This window comes from Ochotona curzoniae, unplaced genomic scaffold (genome assembly GCF_017591425.1).
Source record: "Ochotona curzoniae isolate NIBS_2020 unplaced genomic scaffold, NIBS_Ocur_1.0 scaffold_3835, whole genome shotgun sequence".
Classification (NCBI taxonomy): Eukaryota; Metazoa; Chordata; class Mammalia; order Lagomorpha; family Ochotonidae; genus Ochotona; species Ochotona curzoniae.
The window spans coordinates 7,636,039-7,657,683 of record NW_024467114.1 but is presented as its reverse complement, the minus strand read 5'-3'; the positions used below and the strand labels follow the sequence as shown (position 1 = coordinate 7,657,683).

The following is a 21,645-nucleotide window of genomic DNA, read 5'->3' as shown; positions in this document are numbered from 1 at the left end:
AAAAGGATTCTCTAGTTTTTAGTTACCCTGGTCAGTGAAATAGTTGGGGATGCTCAGCTAAAGTAGCTTCTGATTTCCAGTTCAATACACGGTTCTGCAGCTAACACATTATCATAGTTCCTTGGGTTTTTGTGTAACTGAAACTAAAAACTCGTGCCCGGTGCAACGGCTCAATTGGCTAATCCTCCACCTATCAGCTGCCAGACCCAGCTGCTGAACTTCCCATCCAGCTCCCTGCTTGTGGCCTGGGAAAGAAGTGGAGGGCCCAAAGCCTTAGGCCCCTACACGCACGTGAGAGGCTCCAAAGAAGCTCCTGGCTTCTGGCTTCCAATCAGCCCAGCTCTGCCCATTGCAACCACCTGGGGAGTGAACCAGCAGATACAAGATCTTTCTACCTTTCCTTCTTTCTGTAAATTTGCCTCTCTGATAAAAATAAATAAATCTCGGGCCCGGCGCGGTGGCGCAGTGGTTAAGGTCCTCGCCTTGCACACCCGGGATCCCATATGGGCGCCGGTTCTATCCCAGCAGCCCCGCTTCCCTTCCAGCTCCCTGCCTGTGGCCTGGGAAAGCAGTCGAGGACGGCCCAAAGCTTGGGGACCCTGCACCCGCGTGGGAGACCCAGAAGAGGCTCCTGGCTTCAGATCGGCATAGCATCGGCCATTGCGCTCACTTGGGGAGTGAATCATCAGACGGATGATCTTCCTCTCTGTCTCTCCTCTCTGTATATCCGCCTTTCCAATAAAAAAAATATTAAAAATAAATCTTTAAAAAAAAATCTTAAGAAAAGAAAAAAAAACATACTAAAAGCTCTTCACAGGTGTTAGAACTGTTGGGGTAACTTGTTGCCACTTTTGGTAACTTCAATTTTTGTAGACAGAAGAAAGGCTTACCTCAACTTTTCTTTTTTCACTTTTTTTTTAACCTCGACTTTTTAAGAACTCCCAATCTCCAAGATCACAGACCATTAGAAAACCCCAACGACAAGGCCACGTCAGCATACAACCTCCCTTGGTGTTTTTTGGGGGATTGTTTAAACAGCCTACAGAACTCCTGAGACCACGTTCAGAACCAGATGAGGGCACCTGACACTTCCAGAACAAGGTTCCGTGCATTCTCATTCCTTTCTGGTTCCTACACTTTAGGACTTAAACAAGAGTGTACTTGATCCAATTCACACGCACTTGGGAAACATAATTTGAAATATTTCACCTACTAAGGGAAAGAATGGAAACAGAAACTTGTAAAAATACATCTTTTAATAAACATCAAGAAGTACAGTGCACTTTATTTGAGGTTTTACATTACAGTTTACAGCAAACATCGTACCCATTATAGTGTGTATGTACAAATAGAGTAAACTCAGGTTATTTATTTATTTGTCTCCCACTGCTGGGTAAATCAAATCTGACACAGCCTAACATGTTTTAGGTTGTTTTCACTGATGGCATCAGTAAAGGTCTTTAAACTTAATAGGAAAAAGGTATAGCCCCTTAGTCCAGTGATAGCCTGATAAGTGCTTGAAAAAACAACAACAACAAAAATATTTGCTTTCTTTACTCAATAGCAAATCTGAACCACTTAAGAAAAAAGTCAGCAAAGAAGCAGTTATTTCTTCTGCCCAATGAAACCATAATAAATAACTAATTTGATGTTATAAAACAAGATTCTCAAAAGCTTCATGTTTATATTTACAATTCCTCGGACTAAGACCTGTCTAGTGCCTTAATGGCTGAGTCTACTTTTCTGTAACATTATGGACACCACGGCCAAAGGAATGGTGGAATTCGCAATCATTCAAGCCAAACCTTTTGTGAGAGAAGAGATTTAAATAATTGCCAAGTAGGCAACATCAATGTTAATAGGCTTAAAATTAATTTCAAAATTCCACCCCTCCTTGTCTTGGAATGATCCAGACTCAGCCACTCAAAAAAAAAAAAAAAAAAAAAAAAAGAAAGAAAGAAAGAGAGAACAAGATCAGAACTCAAAGAAACCAGAAGCTGTAACTTAAAATACCTAGCCTTGTGAAAATTACACAACTGGCCTTAGTTGCTATATACATAAACTATTGTTGGAATCAGAAGAAAATACCATATACATACAACTGTAGGATAACAAGAATCTTACTCAGATCTTTAAAAGAGGCATAATAGTTTTACAATTTACTACTTGTAAAATCTGCAATGTTTAAAGGAACAGAATCTTTGTGGATACAATGCTGACACGTTGCAAATTATGCCAATAAGCAGCTCAAATTCCTAGCATTAAAACCCAATATCCCTGAATTCCTAAGTATTTGTCTCAGCAACAACATAGTTTCCTAACCATTACCCCATCAGAAGACATTAAAAATTCTTCCTCCTTAACATGTTATCATAGTTTTAAAGGTAGAAAGCTTTCAACATAATTTTTCTCCCACTTCTGCCCATTCTTATAAATCTGACATGATGCTTTCACAACATCCAGGCTAATGAGCTAGGTACCCTAAGGATTCAATGAATTGAAGTAGACTGATTTCTCTAGGTCCAGGATATTGCTGGTGTTATAAAACCTGTCTACTAGAAAAATCTCTGATAGAAATATCTTCCTGAATCAATAATTGAGAAGTTAAGGCCAGCCATCAAGAAAATCAGACTGCTCCCTAATGGGAGATAACATCTTATGCTCTCAATTATTTGAAAATGTTTAAGTGGCTAAAATCAGATGTCATACTCTCCAGGCATCCTCTAACTCGCCTGCTATGGCACTAGGCAGAAATATACACACAAGGAAATCATCAAATGATGGGGCAGAAGCTGAACTACAGATAAAGGAGCTCATGGCAAAGTCATTCCTTGCTTCTTCACCCATTACTCAAAAGGCAGTCACCAGAGCAGAGTTCTAATGCTGTCACTGAAAAAGACTCTTGTCCCCTTCCACATATTTTATAAAACCCAAACCATTAAGGCTCTTTTATTTCTCTTCGCCATTAGGAAGTGTGTAGGCGGGAGAACCGCTGGGTGGGCGGTATCTGGAAAAAAATTTCCCTTCCTCCCAGGAAGCACCAACCTGTCACATGGCACATTTTAACTCCTGTAACACGATTTATGAAATCATTAATTTAAAAAGTTACATTAAATGCTATCTGTAACTAATTTATACTTAAAATTAGCATTACCCTGACGTCACTTAAAATGTATTTTACTTTTAAACACTAACATGAGGTAGAAGATAAGACACTTCAAAGGGTTCTTCAACATGCTAAAGCCTACATAGCACAATTAGCCCCAAGAGCTAAGTAAGAAAAACTTACAGCTTGAAACCGATTATTGACTACTGTTAAAATTCTACCCCCTTTTAGGGTAAATTTTTCATTTGAAAATGCTTTTTCTTTTTTTGGCATTTATTATGTCATAGAAAAAGGAGAACAGATATACAACCTGAAATATTACAATGACTTCTTTCAGCCATCACTCCTGTCACTCTAAGTCACCTGTCATAACACAGGTCCCTTCTATTTGAATACTTGATCTGATATCAATATGAAAGTTAAAAATTCTTCCAATAGAATTAGCAAGATAATAGGAAGGATTCACATTTAAAATAAAGTACTTCTCATAAAAACTAGCAGCACTTCATTCTAACAGGACAAATTTGGCTTCACTGGTCAGGAACAAAGAAAAATGGATGTAGGTCCAAAAATGCTCCTTGCACAAGGGGGACTGTGAGGCTATAAGATTTTTTGTTGTTGTTTCTAACAACTGAGTCCCCATTAGGTGGCATGGGAAACTACTGGAATGTCAATTTCAATGGCAGAGAGGCGGGAGCGGGCTGAATAGGGCTGTGAGTAAGTGTGCATACTGGGAGGATGGGAGTACAGCGGATGCCAGAAAGGAGAGGGTAAGGATTTACAGACACAGTACCAAATACACAGCAAAAGAGAGGTCATGAACAAGCCCCCCGAACTGGCGATCGTGACATACACTGCGTAGTCAAACGAAAAGACAGGCTCAAACTTCCTGTTCAGGTGAGCGTTGTAAAAGATGACCCAGATGGATGGAGAGAGGCTTACGGTACCTGCCAAGAAAAAGAGCAGCCCGGCCACCAGATGGCAGCCTGCACTATTGACTAGGCACTTGGCCAGTTTGATGTTAGGCTCGGAGGACCTGAAGGCAGTGTTGCACATTCCAATCAGGGACAGCAGCAGGGCACCCATGGCGATCAGGATGCTGAGGGGCAAGGCAAACTGGAGGACACGCAGGTCCAGCTGGTCAACCGATGAGTACCAGGTCGTGTCATACATCAGGCAGTCATCGCCCCCGTCGTACCGGGCACATTTCACCCACAGGCCTGTGTACACAGTCAGGTTCTTCTCATTCCTGTTGAATGTGATCAGTCGTAACTTTCTCCAGTTGGGAAGCAGAGTCCCCGCGAATAGACCTGCTACTGAGGCAATTCCACACAGGAAGGAGAGGACTGTGGCCGCGTGGACATCCCGACAGCCCATGGCAGGTAAGCTTGTGCAGTCCTGGCAGTCAGACTAGGGAGTGACACACAAGAGGACATGCATGAGGGGACAACAGGAGAACAGAGCAGGAAGGTGCCAGTCAGCAACACATGTAACAGTGGGGTGCCAGTGCAAAGGAGAAGCTCCTTGGCTCTCTCTGTGCAACACGAGCGTACACAGGCACATGCGCCTGTGACCCCGGAGTGCACACACACGCCTGGGGCCTGCAGCACCACCACCTATATAGTACCAGTTTTTTCTTTACAGTTAATGAGAGAAACAACCAAACAATGTCAAATTCCGTTAACATCACACCTACAATTCTCGTGTTTGTCAGTGAGTACTCAGCACACATGCATCAAGCGCGTTTATGTGTGGGTACTCACATTTCTAGCAGGGACCAGAGCATTTATCAGTCATCACTTAGCTACAAACACGACAAACGCTCCTGCTAGTGTACACTGAGACCAGCACAGAGCAGAGAGGAAAGAGGCAGCACAGGACAGCGGGGTGGCTGAGAGCTGGCTCCAAGGCAGACAGTGGGCTTCCAGCCCCCTTCTTCACCGTCAGGCTGAGTAACCCTGGACCACGCACAGATCTTCCCTGTACCTCATTTTCCTACTTTGAAAAGTGGAAATAACAACTACCTACTTCACCCTGTTCTTTGGATTCAGTGAGTTAGTGTTTAAATCAAGTGCTTCTATCATCTCTGGAGCTCTTTATGTGTCATGTAAGTGTCACCTCAGCATTTGGGGTCATCTCAGTGGTCGGCATGCCAACCAGTTCAAGGAACAATTGTTGAATGGATGTGTAAGAAAAAGCAACGGATCTCAATGCTACATATCAGACACACAAGGAAATTACAAAAAGTGGATTCACCCATAGTGAGTCAGTCAAATGAAAAGAATAAAAGTCCCTGAAATTACTAAACCACTGTCCGTCATACTTGAGTTCACCCAAGTGCTTTTCAAAGAAATCGACAGCACTTGTTGATTCATGAGCTTCCAGTATTCATGTAAGATGAACACAAAGCTGTCTGCAGTAATGACAACCTACTTCCAACGCGCTCAGAACAGCCGCCAGTTCTCCCAGCCCAAGTGGAAGGTTGCGTTCTTTTTCTATATATGACAAACTATGAAAAAACCAAGGTCAGCTTTAATTCCCAGGGTTTGAAACTTTTCAAAGCACCACGCAAAGGTTCTTCTCTGTTATAAAGTGCTCCCACAAGGCCACAGAACAGACTCTTAATTTTTTTTTTGGCTACAGCATGAAAAAGGCACAAAGAACACTTTTTCACTGGAAACAGTGTGGTGATGCTTACGGACTCCACCATCTTTCACAGAAGCACGTATCATCTGCTGAAACGGTGGAGTCACATTTCCAGAAGTTCAGCATCAGAAAAATGGCCATGTGCAGAATGCTAAGGAAGCGGGTCAGGACCTGATTTAGACGTGTGTTCCATCAGAAAGGCTTAAAGCTCTTTAGAAATACTCTTATTTGTGTATGTGCTGCTGAAGCAAGCACTGCGGCTTGTTATTTATATGTTTAATCTAGTTATATAAAATAGTAATGACTTTATTAGCAAGCCTTACGTATATACCTATATTCATAAATATGCACATAATATAAAAATCAAAATTTAAGCAGAAATTACCACTTTGTAAAAGTCTTCAAGTTAAACAAGCTTAGCTTTAAGTGTCTCTATTAATATTAGTTTACTGCTTATATATTAATGTTGCCTTCTGTCAGTATTCTCAGAAGTAGCAACTGTTTCAGCAAATCTAATGGGGCCCAATGCTATGGCTCAACTGGCTAGTCTTCCCTCTTTTAAGTGCCAGGATCCCACGTGGGCACAAGTTTGTATCCCATTCAGCTCCCTGCTCTCGGCCTGGAAGGGCAGCACAGGATGGCCCAAGGTCTTGGGAACCTGCACCCATGTAGGAGGCCTGAAGGAGGCTCCTGGCTCCCCGCCTCAGGTTCCGGATTGGTTCAGCTTGGATATTGTGGCCACCGAGGAGTGAATCAATGGATGGAAGAGCTTGCTTTCTCTTTCTCTCTCTCTCTCTCTCTCTCTCTCTCTCTCTCTCTCCCCTCTCTGCAAACCTGCCTTTCCAGTAAGAGTAAATTAAAAAAAAAATTCTTTTGGGTGAAAAGACATACAGAAATTATATTCCCAACTTTTTGATATAAATTGTTAACAACAACAAACACTTCTCCTGCTTAACTCTAGCAGCTTATTTGAAGGTATATTGATTAATTTTGCCATGGTGGTATAGCACTGCAAACTCTAGTGTGGCTCTGAGCTTACTTATATTAGATAAGGAGACCAACACCTTCCTACCCCTGCCCTGCCAAGCTTCCGAATTCAATTCTTTACTGATATTTTGCTTACACACCTGTTTATTACTCCTGTGCACTGGAAATAACATGCCCATGGCAAACAAGTCATTCTAGTTTCAATAAATGAGGGCCCAGCATTAGCAACTCACAAAGGTGGGCCACAGGTGACACTGAACTGGATAAGGAAGTAGCTATTACTAAGCAATCATTCAACCAGTACAATAGAAACACCACTGTTACTGTTATGTTGAGTATCTAGCATCTTTAAGACATGCTGTCTGAACTGGAAAGGACACTGAGGCTGCTGGCCATCGAGACCCCATGTGTTAACAGGGAGACTGAAGAAAAGGACATGTTGTTCTGTGTAAGCTCAAATGCTGACAGTGAATCAACTATATGACTATCATTTATTAAATACTGCCATATAGTAAGCAAAATGAACCAATAAGGTACTTATTCATAAAATTTATCATTCAGGATTACTGAAGAATAAAGAAGAAAAAGGATTTGATAAATGCTATCAAGATAGAGGAAAAAGCTTCCCTCTTTTTCAAAGCTTGAGAACTCCTTCCTACCATCTACTCAAAGTCCAACACAGGGTTCTGAGTTGTGGCAAAGCATGTAAAACTTACACCTATAATGTCAGCATCCCATTTGAACATTGGGTCAAGACCCAGCTGCTCCAGTTCCAATCCAGCTGCCTGCTAATGCGCCTGGGAAAGCAGCAGAAGATGGCCCAGGTACTTGGGCCCCTTCCCCATGTGAGACCAAGTAGGCAACCAAGTATCTGCTGGGTCTGTGACCACACTGAAGGGTCCATGCCAGTATGGTCAAGATATAGGCAAGTTACAAAGTTTGCTTGAGCCTCAGATCCATTCACTTCATTTGGAACAATTCATATTATCATGTGCATCACCCAGACTGCTTCCATACCACGTCTCTGCTTCCACTCCTTACTGGCCTCAAGTCTCAATGTCTCTTCTCCGTAGAACCCTATGTCAGGCAAGATGGAGGCCACCCCAGAGAACCTAAACACAGACTATGCAAACAGAAACACACATCTAAGTTTGGCAACGCTAACTTCAATAGAAGTTAGTAGGTCAGTTAATTTTTCCTGTGTTGATTCTTTTATATTGGATATACTTCGTTAACAATGCTGAAAATATCAAATGTATGTTTTGATAGCAATGGGTAGGGGAGAGAGGGGAGGGCTGTATCATTTTGCTTCGTGAAAATCCCTAACTGGGCATGATGGAGAACACAGCAGGCTAAGAAGACGCTGTGAATTTGAAGTTGGGTCACTCACTTCCACCTGGTAGACATCTTACACTGTTGCTGAGAGGACCAATGACCCAAATCCTAGTTATAACCTATCCTTTTCATAGAGAGCAAGTCATCTGTATTATCTGAACCTCAAACTTCTCTATAAAATAATCCATAAGGTAGTTGTGAGATAATGAATAGAAAACCTCTCTGCAAACAAGGAGATGGTCAGAAATTTAAGTTTATAATGATAAATAAGTAGGCACATTTTCCTTTAACTAGAAGCATGTTGTTCCCCTGAATTTTCAGCAAATAGCCACATAACAATAACAACATTTTATCTTCAAAGCAGTTACTGACCAAATCAAATAATGACTGTTTCAGAACAACCTTTTCACATCTGATATTTGACTATCTGTTCACAATGAGTTTCAGAGATAATGTTTAAAATTTGGTACCTAATTAAATGTTACCAAAGATACCACTCCAAATGTTTTCAAAAGGATATATTTTCTACGGTTATCAACAGAATTCAAGCAAGGCTAAGAGCTTTAGAATTTCACAGGCCCACTACTATTTTTCAGTGACAATTTCAAGGAAAAGCTACAAGAGAACATGTCTAATAGCTAAGTTTATTCTCAGAGATAACACCAGGAGTTCTTAGAAAATATGTCATTAACCACTGCACTCAAAGACATCTGCTCCATACCTACTCTTTGTTGAACAAGATTAAAAAAAAAAAAAGTTGCTGCCATTGTGCAATAGTTGCTGTGTAGGCACAAGGGCTTGGGGATAGGGGAGGTTTGGGGGTTGCAGACAATACCAGTGGAGGTATGCAGAGAACTTGGGGCTCACGCAGGCAGCCAGAGCAAGCCTGGGTATTTCCCCACAAGTGCTTGGTTCTGGGAGGGGAGAGCCCTAGGTTAACATGCTGGCATGGTGTGCTGGTGAATTGGGCCTGGGGAACTTTGAATGGGCCTGGAACTTGAGTGGGCAGAGAGCAAAGGTCCCAGGCCAGCACACATGCCAGGAGCTTGGGACCTTAGTGGACAGGCAGGGCTCCAGACCAGCACCCACCACATTGGAATACTGGGCTTTGGAAGACTAAGCTGGGGCGCAGGGACTGTGGATTACCCAGGGAAGCAGATGAGGAAATATGTTGCAGGTAAGGAATGATTTCTGAGGGACTTCCATTGACAAGGCCACTATACTTGAAGGTAAGTGATGGAGCTGAGACCAAGCACTTTCGAAGGGGGAACTGGAGGTCTTTTCTGGATCAAACCAAAGCACCAACCCACATGGGAGACCGGAGCTGGACTAGTTAGCATGGACCAGCACTGACCACCATTCTCTAGGAGCCTAACCGGAAGGGCTAGACTACAGCACCTGCCAGCGAGAGTTGGAACAGGGGACAGGTGATGTTAGGCTGGGCCATGACACTAACCAGCAAGCAAGAGAACCAAGTCTGGGGGCAGATTCTATGGCAGATATGTGGTCCACCTCTGTGGAACTGAAATTTCTGCTACTCTGCTCAACAGCTGGGGGTATTGATGAGATGAGATAGGGGCTGTAACTCCCACTGGTGAGCATGAGAACCAGGGCTGGGGGTGAGCCTGCCTATATAGGTGGCAGCACCGGCCGGCAAGAGTATGGACTGGATAGTGGGGTCAGTTGAGTTGAACTAGGCTCCAATGTCCATTGATGTATGAGATCTGAATGGGATTTGGGTCAGACTAGATCTGCTGCACATTCTGGAAAGCACAGAAACCAGGGCTAGGGGAGGGCTTAGTGGGGGGTTTTGGGGGTGGGTACTGTGCTTGGTTGGGCTGGGCTGCAATATCTATTGGTTTGCATAAGATATGGGGCTGGAGACAGAAATGACCCAGCAATTACAACACCAGTGTGTGCATAGGCTGATGTGGGTGACAGACTGAGCCAGACCCTATACTGGCAAGCACATACAAGAGTCAGGTCTAGGATCATTTCAGACAAGGTTTCTTTGGAGATCCCCTCAACTGATCCGTTGGACTTAGAACTCTAACTTTGGGGAGAATGACAGAATTTGTGGTCTGATTGTGGAGTGCCATGTGTCAGAACTAGGCTTCCTCAGTAGCTAAGACAGCAGTGGATGGCATGCCCAGATGCACAGGAAGGATATGGCAGTCCATTGGGGCCTGCAGAGGACATCTGGTACCATAGCAAAGGAAGACAGAACAAATTGATCAACTACCCCAGCAAAGCGCTGACAGCAAATATCTGGGTGAATGGAGACTCTAAAGTAGACTATGTCAGCTAATGGACCTTGGAAGGATTTCCTCATCCTTGGATTGGAGAGATCGACAGGATTTCAGAAGTACCACTTAAACAGAACATCAGGGACCCAGGGATGACATCAGGTGGCCGTTCCCCAACCCTGGGTAGTGAGGTGGTTGGGAGGCTGGGTGTGGTTTCTCCACTTACCTTCCCTGTTCCCCAAGATACAGGAAGAAGCAAAAGAAAATGTGGAAACAACAGTCTCAATCCACTTTCCTCTACTCCTCAACCGTTCCCAACCTGATCAACCATGAAAATATCATCCAAAAAAAATTTGGCAGCAAAAAGAAAAAAATTAAAGAAAATGTCATTATTGCTTGATATATAATAACAGAATATTATCAAAGGATGTACTTACCTATGAGGTACCTGATGTTTTAAAATAGCTTTAATCAACTTAAAAGAAATACAGGTACACCTGAACACACAGTAGAGATGATCTGGGTCTAAAGAAATAAGAAAAACATCCCAAATTAACATAGTACTTTCCAAAGCATTCAATTCAAATTCATTCAGAAGTAGGTTAAGAAACACTCTACAACGTTATACCAAAAAGGCTATATTAAATGGTTTTTTAAATAGGTAATTATTTTTTAACTTATTTTATTATTATTATTAAAGATTTATTTTCGTTTTATTGCAAATTCAGATATACAGAGAGGAGGAGAGACAGAAAGGAAGATCTTCCATCCGATGATTCACTCCTCAAGTGACCACAATGGCCAGTGCTGTGCCGATCTAAAGCTGGGAGCCAGGAGCTCTTCCAGGTATCCTAGGCAGGTGCAGGGTCCCAAGGTTTTGGGTGGTCCTCCACTGCTTTCCCAGGCCACAAGCAGGGAGCTGGATGGGAAGTGGAGCTGCTGGGATTAGAACCAGTGCCCATATGGGATCCCACCGTATTCAAGGTGAGGATTTTAGCTGGTAGGCCGTCGAGCCAGACCCTAAATAGTTAATTCTTAAAATTATGTATTAATCATATGTAAAGTTATCAGAAGAAAAAATAACTTACTTTGTAATTCTAGGAGACAGCAGTAATAAGGTTAGAAATGTCTGCTTTGGGAGTATATGAAATTTAATGAGTGTTTTGATTTTTTTCACAAGCACAGCAAAATAAGGAAGGCAAGGAAACCTCATGCAGTTGCCAGGGAAGTAAAAGAAACTGTCTCTTTTCTCCTTTACAAAGGGATATTGAAAACAAAGCAAGGCAAAGGTGATCTGCACGAGTGCATCCTTAAATTCACAATTACAGCTTCTGCTTTTAGCATTTGTAATTCAACCAATGGCTCAACACATCATTTAAAGATGTTTTTGTACGCAGATTCAGTATCCTTTATCTGAAATGCCCAGGACCAGAAACTCCTCAGGTTTCAGATTCTTTCTGGAACTTGGAATACCTACCTGTACGCAATAAGGGACAATGAGGATGAGAACAAGACCAAAACGCAAAGCCTGTTTGTTTTCCTGTGCATCTTACACACACAGAGGGTGATTCCATGCCACATTTCTGGTGCTCCTGCTGTCACCCGAGGTCAGGTGTGATGTTCTACACCTGCGGCACCAGGTCCCACCTCAGAAAGCTGCATGTTTTCCGAGCACTTGGATTAAGGATGCACACAGCCTGTACCCAATGTAGGCAGCAACAACTTCCTCTTCCAATAGTATGTGCCTCAAGCAGGGCGGATGAGAGTGGAACCTCTTCCCGGAAGAAGGCGCTCATCGCTGGCCCTGGGATGTCGGTTCCTGAGGCAGTGTGTGTGGAGATTTCAAAGCTCAGGGGATGATGCTTTTTGAGTTGGAATCAAACAGAACTGCTCACTCTGAAATCAGAGGCAGTGACTCAAGGGCAACACGCAACAGGATCCCAGGGCAGCCACCTTAATCTCAGGGGGTGCAGAGGGGGAGACCCCAAGCCTGGCCTTGCTCTAACATGGTGGCGGACCCATTTCCCAGGCCTGGAGCACCACGGAACCTGTGCCTCCCGAGACAGCCAAGCAAGCTTCCAGGGCAGCCCTCCCCGCCCCCCACCCGCCCTCCTTCCGAGCTGTGTCCTCAGAAGCACCAGAGCTGACAGGAAAACATGAAGAGGGGAAGAAAAACTGGGGTGGGGTGGAGCCATGGAAAGAGGCCGCCCCCGGGGACCCGGCCCCCCGCAGCTGGCAGCAGGTGCGAGCCGCGGGCAGGGCATCACGGTTACACAACCCGCAGCAGCGCGCCGCTTCCGAAATAGCAGCCCCCGCCGTACTCCGGGCCGGCCCCGCATGACACAGCCGCAACCCCCCGCAAACGGGCATTATTTTTAGTATTTTTAGCAAGTACCTCGGTGCTCACCCGATTTCCATGACCACAAACCGGGATGGGGGCGGTATTTTCCAAAGCCGCCCTCTCCCGGCCAAGCTCCTCCCTTCAGCTATTTTACCTCAACTACCGACACAGAAGTCGCCCCTACCCCCAAAAAACGCCGCCCTCGGGACCAGACCTACCTGTTCCTCACACCGGGGTAGACCACTCGCCCGGTCCGAGCACCGTCTCCGAGCGTCTCCCTCACAGTCTCAGGAAGTGCGTTGCCCCGGCAAGCTGCACTGGAGGCTTCTGGGAACGCAGGCACCTTCTCCCGGGCTCCCAAAGGGAATGCCCTGCACGCCGGGAACTACAACTCCCACAATGCACTGGGCCGCCGCAGTCCGCTACATCCTGTGACCCGCGTCCCTGACCTACCTCCTCCCTTCCTCCACTGGTAAACGAAGCAAACACCACCACAACCACTACCACCACCACACACACAAAGGCGAAGCCAAACAAAACTAAGAACGGTCTGGATTTGGGTATGCAAGTAAATATCTTCTATTCAATGTGACTTGCCCTTAAGGTTAGCAACATTTCTGATTGCTGACTGTCCCCACTACCCCGTATTGATCAAGGTGTGAGGTGGACAGTTCAGATGCCAGCAGGACAGGTAGAGGAAATGTTGCCAACACTTGAATATAGGATAGTAAGTATATACTTGTGCTCACTGTACTATCCTTCAAATTCTCTATGGTTGTTGGTGTTGAATTTGAAATAGTAAAACAAGGCCTGGGCAGTGGCTCATTTAGCTAATCCTCCCCTTGTAAGTGAGCCAGGATACCACATTGGTACCGGTTTGTGTCCCAGTTGCTCCACTTCCCACGTAGCTCCCTGCTTGTGGCCTGGGAAAGCAGTGGAGGACCGGCCAAAGCCTTGGGACCCTGCAACTGTGTGTGGAAGACCCAGAAGCTCTTGGCTTTTGGTTTTGGATCGACTCAACAGCTGTTGTGACCACTTGAAGAGTGAATCATCAGATGGAAGATCTTCCTCTCTGTCTCTCCTCTCTGTATATCTGACTTTAAAATACATGAATAAGTAAATAAATCTTTTTGCAATTTAGCTCTAGATGAAGGTCTAGGGTCTCATGAATCAAGATGGAATACCTTGAGTAAAAGTTCTTAGGATTAAAATAAATCATTTGGTTTCTAGGGTAAACCCTATTCCAAGTATGAATGCCAAGTCTTCTCCTGAGGCCGGGGCTTCTGAAATCATTTGGCCCTTGAATAGCTGCCATTGAGCTGTCAGTGATTGAACCCTGTCATTCTTGGCTTCAGAGCTCAAAGTTTGAAAGCCACAAATAAAATCAGAGGCTTCAAGAATCCACTACCTTAAGAGCATGCCCCTTTTTTCCTCCCTATTACACCTCCCTGCTCCCCATTTCCAATACCTTAGCAACGGGTTCCATGGATAAGGTGACATAACGGCAAGGTCAGAGAAGAAAGGATCTCTTACCTAATTTCAAGAATTAGCACTCATGGGCCTGGCATGATAACCTAGTGGCTAAATCCTCACTTTGTATGTGTAGGGATCCCATGTGGGCACTGGTTCATATCCCAGCTGTCCCACTTCCAATCCAGCTCCTTCCTTGTAACCTGGAAAAGCAGTCAAGGACAGCCCAAAGCCTTGGGACCTTGCATCCATGTGGGAGACCCAGAAAAGCCTCCTGATTCTTGGCTTTGGATCAGCTCAGCTCTAGCCATTGCATCCACCAGCAGATGATCTTTGTATCTCTCTCCTCTCCATAAATCTGATCTGCTTTTCCAATAACAAAATAAAAATTAAACAAATCTTAAAGAAATAGGATAGCAAGAATTTTCAACCTATGTGTGCTCGACAATAAAAACCTTCTCTCCCAGCTTCTGTCTCCAAAATAGCAGCTCTGATTACTTAAAAACTGGCTTAATCTTTTGTGGAAAACAGCACTAAGTTCAGGAATGCAGTACCTTGCTTACAAGTTTCAGGCATCCAGAGCTTCAAACACTCTCTCACTGCACCCTAATGGTGCCAGTGACATTTTTTGAAAAGGTAAAATATCTTGGACATAGAACTGAATCAACAGTTTTCTTTGCACTGTTTCACCATTTCTTCAATCAGGCCCCAAATTTTAATCAAAATGATACAATTCATTTTCCTTCCTCTGTATCCCATCCCTTCCACCTCCAAATAACACATCAGTTATGCATGGTATTCCGTAAAAATAGAGTTAACACTACTGGGAAGAAGGCTTTAAGTTGTGAAGTTGCTCTTTGAAGACTTTCAGTATCTTCTTGGCCTTCCACACACCCAATTCTCCAAGCTCTGTGCATCACAGAAGGCCCTTTGCTTTTCCCAGCAAAGTATAGATGCTAATACTCACCCCCTCTTTTCCCTCCAATGGGATGGGAGTGAGAACTCTACAGCTTGGAATGGCCTAAAGCACTTGGGCTGCCTCAGGGCTCAGAAACTTCCCCATTTCTTCAAAGGACATCTTCTCAAGCCACCTCCATAGTGTCACTAGGAGGATGTCTTCCCTTCCACTGGGAACTCAGCTGTACGAGACAGCGGCTGCTACTCTGCTTCTCATCCTCCACGCCAGCCTCTCCTCATCAAAGGAAACAATAACCTGTATCCGTGACCTTTCTAAAGAGCCTTCCTGGTGCAAGCCAAGCAAGGACAGTGCTGTCAACAAGCCATTAGAAGCTCCATGAGGCCTGTGGGACAGCCTCTCATCACCCAAGGTGCAAACATCTGAGAGGATATCATTTTGTAGTAAGTCACCCAGTTTATAGTACGTAGTTACGGCAGCCCTTGCAAATTGACATTGAAAGAATTTTGAGCAATTTGAGTGGTGAAGTAGCACTTTTGAAAACCTCTGGGATTCTGTAGTACATCACCAACAAGTAGGATGACAGCACTTTTTGCTGATAATTGTTAATAAAATTACTGTGGGGGAGTCAGGGAGAAAGAGACAAAAGGAGCTCGACACTACAGAATGGGCCTCTAAGAAAGATAACCAAGGCAGAGTAAATCTTCGTGCCTTCAATCCTTGCCACTTTCTTCTTCCAGCACCACTGTTTTTTAAGCAGTTGTTTAAAAGAAAACTGCATTTCAACTGATGCAACAAATGTACATTACAAATCTAGCATTGTAGCAATAACGATTCTTTGAAGCAGATTAGTTTTTCTGGTTCATATTTTTAGAGGCAAGGCTACCTGTGCTCATATTTTCTTTCAATTTCTCTTGACCCCAAATGCTATCACTTCCTGGAAAGATTTGTTTTTGAGACTCAGGCTCAATTATTGGCCAGAGGCTTTTATATACTCCATCATTTAATCATGTTTCAAATCTATCCAAAGTCATGAGCTTTTACTGAATGTTTGTCCTTGATTTAAAATATTCTCAGTCTCCTTCAATTTGCAGCAAGCCATATACAAATAAAATAGAAAGTATATTTTAGCTTTGCAATTGTGTCCTTTCCCAAAATATGAGAAAATTATAGCACAGTGTTCTTAAAGCCTTTCATATAGAAATAATACCAAAAATAATGTTTGATAACCAATAAAAATGAAGGCAGTAGTTAGAAGATATTGGCAATTTCAGAAAAATACATTGAAGTTTGGGCCATGAACAAAGGAAGCTTCTGTCCTCTGCTTTCAACCTTCAATGCACTTAGAGATAGAGATTACAAAATAGGAAAAAACTATCTTACCACAGATTGCTCCAAAATTAAATATAATATAAACTACATTTCCTGCTCTTCAAATTCCAAGAATTACAAAGGACATGATTCAGTCTAGTTATGCTTCACATAGCTCAGTAGCTGGGCATCCCAAAGAACTTAATTTCTATTATAAACACATTAATAATATATGCTAAGATAATTACTTCCTCTGACGTCTTCCAAACATCTAATAAGTATTAATCAAGCAACTTTCCTATGGTGAGAAACGGAAAAAAAAATTAAAACTAGAATTCCCAAAATGAGCAGTCAATTATGGCTAGAGCGGGTGGATAAAGTTGCCCTGGCTTCTCAACTACAGGAATGCCCCACGTGCTATTGCTAGGTTAGCCGGAAGCACAATTTTTCAACAGTCCTATTTTTCCTTCCTCTCTTCTCTTGACATCACTAATATCTCTGATTTCTCCTCTAAGTGGCTAGTGACACCTATACATAGCTAAAGAGATTACCTTACCCGATGCCTTCCTTATACTTCCCAAGCTCAGAAAATAGGAGATGGGAAATGTCCTTTCTTTAAAAAAAAAAAAAAAAAAGATTAATTTTTTATTGCAAAATGAGATATACAGAGAGGAGGAGAGACAGAAAGGAAGAACTTCCATCCAATGATTCACTCTGCAAGGGACCGCCACAGCCGGTGCTGTGCCAATCTGAAGCCAGGAGCCAGGGATTTCCTCCCGGTCTCCCTGGAGGTGTAGGGTCCCAAGGTTTTGGGCTGTCCTCTACTACTTTCTGAGGCCACAAGCAGGGAGCTGGATGGGAAGCAGGTCTGCCAGGACTAGAACCAGCACCCATATGGGATCCCGGCACATTCAAGGCAAGGACTTAAGCTACTAGGCCACTGTGCCAGGCCCGGGAATGTCCTTTTAAGAAAAATAACAAAAACAAACAAACAAAAACCCATATTTTTTACTATTAATTTTGTGGTAAAAATTAGAGGGTGTTGTCTGCCAGCATTTTATGTCAACTCTGTTTATTTCACTGGCTTATTTTCCAAATTATAAACTTTTCTAAAGAGTATACATTTTAATGTCTTTCTCTAAAATTTTGAAATACTAGGGAAGGTGTTAGGCTTAAGACACGGTAAGGATGCCTGCATCACTATCAGAGTGTTGGGACTCAGTTCCTGCTTCTGGGGACCCTGGGAGGCCAGAGGTGATAGCTCAAGTACCTGGAGAGTCTTCTACACACAGGGAAGCCCTGTACTGAGTTCCCAGCTCCAAGGATTGGCAGGCCTAGTCCCAGCCATTTGTGGAACAAATCAGCATAGAAGTTCTCTGTCTCTCAAATTAATTAAAAAAGGTATTAAGGATTTTATAATCTCAAAAACACTTAAGTAACAATGTATGGGGCCCGGCGCAGTGGCGCAAGTGGTTAAGGGTCCTCGCCTTGCACGCCCGGGATCCCATATGGGCGCCGGTTCTAATCCCAGCAGCCCCACTTCCCTTCCAGCTCCCTGCCTGTGGCCTGGGAAAGCAGTCGAGGACGGCCCAAAGCTTTGGGACCCTGCACCCACGTGGGAGACCCGGAAGAGGCTCCTGGCTTCGGATCGGCATAGTATCGGCCTGTTGCGCTCACTTAGGGAGTGAATCATCGGACGGAAGATCTTCCTCTCTGTCTCTCCTCTCTGTGTATCCGCCTTTCCAATGAAAAAATAATAAAAATAAATCTTTAAAAAAAAAAAAACAATGCATGTACACATCACTCTCTGAAAAATGTAACTAACCAGGAGGCAAGACAGAATTGTCTAAATATGAGCCTGGCATGGTAACCTAATGGCTAAAGTCTGCGCCTTGCATGTGGAGAGATCCCATATGGGCACCAGTCTGTGTCCTGGCTGCCCCACTTCCCATCCAGCTCCCTGCTTGTGCCTGGAAAAGCAGCTGAGGACGGCCCAAAACCTTGGGACCCTGCACCTGCATGGGAGACCCGAAAGAAGCTGCTGGCTCCTGGCTTTAATCAGCTAGGCTCCAGCCGTTGTGGCCACTTAGGAAATGAACCAGAGGATGGAAGACCATTCTCTCTGTCTCTCCTCTATGTAGGTCTGACTTTCCAATAAAAATAAATAAGTAAGATTAAATGAGTAAATATATGTGAAGCACGCAGCACAGTTCCCAGAATATGATGACATTCATATATTCAAACACAATACCACATACTTAAACTAAATTTCTAAATTGGTTTCATATGGTTATTTTGTAAAGAGAAATAAATTTAATTCAAATTTGAGATACTCGATACTCTTAAGGACTTTAAAATACACATGAAATTCAAGTGACTGTATTTGGTCTTTAAAATGCTGCTGTCTTTTTGCAATTACATGCCATTTATGCAGGTTTAGAATTTACAGTGTTGCTTATTTGCATTTTTATGTTAAAAGTTTATAAATAGACCTACCCTACTGCTTTGAAACAGTAACTGGTATTATTACTTTGTGCAAGGCAGACAGGGAGACCTTCTATCCACTACTCACTCCCCAAATGCCTGTAACAGCTGCAGCTGGACCGGGGCAACATCAGATGTCTCAGAATGCACATGTTGTGAAGTGATGCCCGACCATGCATCACCCAAAGCACGATATAATAAGCACACTGCAATTGTTTGCTCGTAGATAAAATACTGAGAGCACAAATTTAGCTTCTCAGCACAACACACCTAGTATTTAAGTGTCTGGTAATAACTTGTATTTCATGACAGCATAAATTTACAGCAAGTACTAATGGGAATCAGTAATATTTGTTCTACATAGTATACTGATACTCTGGCTATTCAGTAATGTAACAATTAAATATTCTAACCAGTATATATTTTTAAAAAGTATTTTGAAAGGCAAAATAAGTTTTTAATAAAGAAATGCATATGATAACGTTAAAAGATTTGAGTCAAAATAAGCTTTGCAAACTTATGTATATTCTTAATTATAAACTTGGATACATATAGTTCATACACATATACTGACATACATCTTAAACTTGGCCATTGTTTTTTACAAAGATCTATTTATTTATTCGAAAGGCAGAGTGTTAAGGAGAGGAGGCGAGGGAAGGCAGAGGAAGCAGCTGGGCGTGGTGGAAGGAGGGGAGGGAGTAACGCACCTGCTGGTCCACTGGCAGAGAGCAGCAGCCAGTCCTGCCAGGATGAAGCAGGAGCAGACAACTCCACGTGGGCGGCAGGGACCCAAGTACGTGAGGTATCATCCACTGCCTTCCCAGCGCACTAGCAGGGAGTCCGATCAGAAGCAGAGCAGCCCCAAGACTCGAACTAGCACTGCAGTACGGGGTGCTTGTATTGCAACTGGCAACTTAACTCGTTCCACCACAGTATCGGCCCCTAATTTTTTAAAAAAAATAAAACATCAAAACAACTTGGATTTTTTTCCTTTTGTTAGAATAAAAAAAAAATCAAAGATTGGAAAAGGTACACAAAGTGCTTTCTCAGTAACTAGGAAAATACATGGAACATTTCAATGAGTCACCAAACAAGGCGCTCCAGTGAACTGTGCAGTGGAACCCTGGGCATTACCGACAGCAAACAAAAAACGCTTTCTCCAACACACAAACACCATCCTTGGCCACAACACAGAGACCATGACGTCAGAACATTTTAGTTTGCCCTGTAAAACTAATCCTTCCATTGCTGCTGGTTTCTATGTAAGAAATACACACTGAACAAGAAAACAGAACTTACACACAGAAATCCCAGCCAATATGAAACGTGGTCACTCTGAAGTCCAAATTCCAAATGCTGTTCTCGATCCAGGCCGCTGCTGTGACCTGGAGCCAGGTCACTCCAAGCCCTGCCATTTCTGCTATAGGACATGAGAGCCAAGAGGCAGGCAGGGCCTGTCTATCCTCCTCGCCACCGTCTATGCAGCACCCTGCATGCTGCCAGGCACTCAGGAGCCGCTCAGCAAGCACATGTGTGATGAAAAGAGACTAAGACAGGGAAAGCCAGTGTGCGGACTGGAGCAGAGGTGCGAGTGGTGAGGGGAAAGACAGAGAGTAAGGTGAAACATTTGTAATCAAATCACACTGCCAAATTATAAGAAATTTAAGCCCAGTACAATTTTAATTCAATACTTTACAGAAGAATAAAAAAAAGCCTTCTATAAAGACTTCAGTAGGCATTAAATTCCAAAATAAATGGTAAGAAGTTTTAAGCGGCAGAACTTTTTAACGCTCATTAACATGGGCCCAGAACGATGGCTCAATTGGCTAATCCTCCCTTCTGGATGGGCCAGGATCCCATATGGGTGCCAGTCTGTGGCTGTTGCTCCACTTAACCATCCAGCTCCCTGCTTGTGGCCGGGGAAAGCATTCATGGCCACCTGCACCCACATGGGAAACCCGGAGGGAGCTCCTGCTTCCTGGCTACAGCTCAGCTCAGCTCAGCTCGTGTTGCAGCTACCTAGGGAGTGAACCAGCAGACAGACAGTCACCCATTCCTCCTTCTCTCTGTAACTGCTGCCTCGCCAATTAAAACAAATAACTCTTTCAAGCTCACTAACTTGTTACTATTGTGTAAAAAAACCCAAACTTGGATAAAGTTTATAATAACTCATCTGGGTAAAAATAGACATAGAAAGTAGTTATGTAAGAACATAAACTATTGTTTCCTCTGAGGACTGGAAAGCTTAATGCAGAAGGAAGGGAACTGTCCATTTTACTTTAAATGCTTTTGCACTGTTTGTACAATAATTTTTGTACTATAACACGCAGGGAAAATGTTCAGTTTGTAAGTATTTTTAAACATTCCAGCAGAAATTTAGAAATTATAATGTCTCTCTGGTTTCTCTTCAAATCTTCCCCCTTTTACTAAAGAAATTATGATGACTTACAAATATATTAGTAATGTTTAAAGTTTGCATTTCTTTCCTCTCTTTACTAAAATAGGATGTAGACAAACTAGCACGTAAGAAAAAAAGGACACAAAATGAAAACAAAGAAAAAAATAAACAAAAAAGAAAAAAACCCAACAACAAAAACAAGCAAACAAACAAAAAGAAAAAAAATAAATAAAAAGGACACAAAGATCGGCCCTCCTCCAAATCAGAAAAATAAAAATACTGATACTTAGGGAAAAATTACTTTCTAAGAGCACAAATCATATCAACTTACTTCTGCAAAACATTATACTTATTACATGTTATAAGTAACGCTTATTACTTATTAGTGATTTCTATTATCAC

The 21,645-nt window shown here is 43.1% G+C and overlaps 1 protein-coding gene across 2 annotated transcripts; it reads right to left on the bottom strand.

The window, feature by feature from the left end:
* Window positions 1–1,244: 1,244 nt before the first annotated feature.
* CLDN12 (claudin 12) lies at window positions 1,245–21,420 on the bottom strand. 2 transcript variants are annotated; one of them, XM_040964808.1, is made up of 3 exons: window positions 19,553–21,420; window positions 10,758–10,845; window positions 1,245–4,516 (listed from the first exon to the last, which is right to left on the bottom strand). In XM_040964808.1, the coding sequence occupies exon 3, from the start codon at window positions 4,481–4,483 to the stop codon at window positions 3,749–3,751; it is 735 nt and encodes a 244-aa protein (XP_040820742.1). In that variant the 5' UTR covers window positions 4,484–4,516; window positions 10,758–10,845; window positions 19,553–21,420; the 3' UTR covers window positions 1,245–3,748. The 2 variants fall into 2 exon arrangements, with proteins under 2 accessions (XP_040820742.1, XP_040820741.1); XM_040964807.1 differs by lacking the exon at window positions 19,553–21,420 and adding an exon at window positions 12,880–12,979.
* Between the last annotated feature and the right edge of the window lie 225 nt (window positions 21,421–21,645).

What these genes read in the sequence shown, in the direction of transcription:
- CLDN12 (XM_040964808.1), bottom strand. Translation starts at nt 4,483, where the DNA reads ATGGGCTGTCGGGATGTCCACGCGGCCACAGTCCTCTCCTTCCTGTGT.